Raw genomic sequence first — 3097 nt, 5'->3', positions numbered from 1 at the left:
TTAAGGCAAATCGAAGATGAAAAATGCATGGATCAGAGTCACTTCCATTTCCTCACCTTAGGTGCTGGGGACAAGACATTACTTCCACCCTTTCTCGCAGTTTCATATCATGATACCTTTACGGAAGTTAATAGTGCAAAAATAACGAGATTGAGATTCAAGTACGACATACATTTAAAAATACGTTTGACAGAATTATTCAAGCTAAAAATAAGTTTACATACATTTATACAGGCTTAAACAAGCATTGCTTGATATCTATCTACTCTTTGTTAAACATAACTTATTCTCTCCAAGTGGCCAAATGACAGGAAGAAATGGGACCAAGGATAAAGGAGAAATTTTGAGTTCTTGAAATTTGAAATGAAGGTATAATTATTCACTTGGGTCATGCTTGGGTTCATACATGGCCATAGCAACGCTGCGGGTCAGCTACTTGTAACATGTAATGCCCAGTGTCTGTAAGCAGACAAGGCAGGGTCATGATAGACAGTATTTTCTGCCGACAGGCATTACTGAACACCATCCCCACATGTATTATTTAAGGGAAATAGCAAATTGCACGACTGGAAAAATGATAGCCACTCTAGCAATTCCTCAAGGTAGAACACAATCTTTGTTTTTTCTAAGGCAACGAGCACTCTACTCATCAAGTAAGACCACATAGAAGGACAATAGCAGGCCACATGTCCTGTCTAATTTTTCGAACAGCACATCTTAGATTTTATTTGCCATACATAAATGAATGAAGGTGAATCTAAAGCCTTCACTTAGATAGCATGAATGCATCTCTATACTACAGTCATATCAGAGGAGAAGAGGTCCCTGCTTGAGCTAGACATGAGAACTCTGACCCACAATAAACTAACATGGGAACAAAAAGACACTCACAAAACCATATCAACAATGTCAAGTAAACTTGCTTGCAAGCCTCCACCGTAAAAGAAAAATAAGGCACTTTCAACAACGAATTGGGACTTAAGTGGATGAAAGGAAATCTTATGCTCAAAATGCAGCGTACCAATCGGCACAGACTGGAATTAGAAGGGAATATAACTCCTCGGTTAGTTAATCATCCACAAACGACAAAAAGAAATCAAACTCTGGGCATAAAAGCCATTTAAGGAGGCAGTCCCACGCACATGAATCATGTCTCATATCAACGACATCCTCAAAGAAAAAAGATCACTTCCTGGCAGCGGGAACATTCACACGTGGATTCTGGCTTTGCATATCCTCCTACAAATCACAAACATAGATGAAAGCCGGTCACACACCTGTATTTAAAACACTCCACGTATAGGACATGCAGTGAGGTAGAACATACCTTGCGCCTAAATCGTTGGGGTGGCTCACGGACCCTCCGGGCTGTGCGGGATCTAACTCGCACAACATGAGAATGGATAGCACATGAGACACAATATTGCATCTTGGCATAGAGCTTCGGGAGTGTGTATCCTGCAACCAATATATTTAACAGAAAACACATTCAGCAAGGACTACAACACAAAAAGGAATCACACTTTACAACTCTTCAGGTTGAAGAACAAATGCATACCATCATAGACGCAAGCTTCTTGGACATCACGCACCGCAGCCTGCTCAACAATGTTCCTCACAAGAAAGCGTTTCACAGCCTTGTCCTGCCCACAAACGCCAGTCTTGGAGATCAGTTTAGAGGACCCGACTAAACACTTCCATTACATTATAAAACTTACCAAACCTGTGACAGAAAACGTTGATGACCCAATGCAGCCAGACCAGACTATGGATTTCCATGAGTACAGTGATCTGAGGTTGGACCTAACTAAATTGAATCAATCACCGCATGAAACACATTCTTGCACGAAAGATGTTCAAGCCAAACAAGTTGCTTTTCCCACATGATCTGACTCAAAGAGACCATGGAGATAAAGACCTTTGATCTTACTAGACCTCAGCTCCCATAAATGTTTAACATCCCCAACAAACACATCCATGGCAACTGAACAGGGATATCTTGTAGACCCTTATATCATCCTCATACCCTGGTTTCTAAAGCCACCCCATACCGTCATCATATTAGATCGCACAGCTCCATAATCTGCAGATAAAAAACCATTGAGAAACCTGCATTCCTGGGGCTGAGCTCGTCAATCACACATTCTATAAAATGCTATGTTCCCAACGACCATGACGTACAGGAATAGGTGCTGGTCTAACACATTGCCTGACGCCCACCCAGCTGCCACTGATCAGCCGCATGCTGAAATGGAAGTTCCTGTGTCCATTCCCACTCTGATGTAGTAGTGCATATTACTGCGATACAATGCTGTTATCTGGCAGATCGACCTGACAACCGTGATCCTTACAGATGCAGTACCCTAACAAGAACAAAAACCTAACGCTAACAGTTCCGTCGCCCTAACAGAATATAACAGTCTAAACCCCCCTGAAGGAAATACCTTAGGAACGCATCGCCCACAGTTGGAGCACCTGATGGGGTTTGTGTGGCCCCTCCCATGTTTGTTGCGACCACCGTTTCGGCGCTTGACCGTCTGCAGAAACGCAAACAAGGAAGAAACTGTTTAGGACTACGTAAAGGAAAGAGATAACAACAGCAGAGCAAGCCATCAAACGCACCATAGCTGCAAGCAGAGCCCGAAAGACCCAACAGCGACGGCTCAGGTTGAAGAGGGCGTTTACAAAAGAAGATGGACATCACAGAAGTATGGCCGCCCGATTAAACCCTAGCCGCACCCTAAACCCTTGATGTAACCATGGTTAACGGGCAAATGCATACTTCTAATTTCTCAAGACAAATAATCACATATATAAGGAGCTTTTATGGAGAGAGAGAGAAACCATCTATCTATTACATATTAACCATGGACAAACCAAGGCACAAGGAGAGGAGAGAAAAAATAAATCCTGGATTTTTAAAAAGAAAGAGGAAAAAATCCCATTCGATTTGATCCTTTGTATTCCGGCTTCCATTCCTGTGTTTTGCTTCTTAATGTCTTTTACATACTACAGCAACGCGCGGGTTGAGTACTAGTAAATATTTTATAGTGATAGACTACAGTGAGTTGTGTCCTCACATGGCAAAGCCCAACAT

At 42.3% G+C, this 3097-nt stretch overlaps 1 protein-coding gene across 1 annotated transcript; it reads right to left on the bottom strand.

The window, feature by feature from the left end:
- Positions 1 to 983: 983 nt before the first annotated feature.
- LOC147618330 (small ribosomal subunit protein eS26y-like) lies at positions 984 to 2797 on the bottom strand. Its single transcript, XM_086774793.1, has 5 exons — positions 2623 to 2797; positions 2445 to 2537; positions 1559 to 1643; positions 1328 to 1458; positions 984 to 1239 (listed from the first exon to the last, which is right to left on the bottom strand). The coding sequence occupies exons 1-5, from the start codon at positions 2623 to 2625 to the stop codon at positions 1186 to 1188; spliced, it is 366 nt and encodes a 121-aa protein (XP_086630919.1). The 5' UTR covers positions 2626 to 2797; the 3' UTR covers positions 984 to 1185.
- Positions 2798 to 3097: the final 300 nt, after the last annotated feature.

The sequence above is a fragment of the Cibotium barometz genome, chromosome 35 (assembly GCF_041138505.1).
Source record: "Cibotium barometz isolate CiBa-2024 chromosome 35, ASM4113850v1, whole genome shotgun sequence".
Classification (NCBI taxonomy): domain Eukaryota; kingdom Viridiplantae; phylum Streptophyta; class Polypodiopsida; order Cyatheales; family Cibotiaceae; genus Cibotium; species Cibotium barometz.
This window is presented reverse-complemented; position numbering and strand designations above follow the sequence as displayed.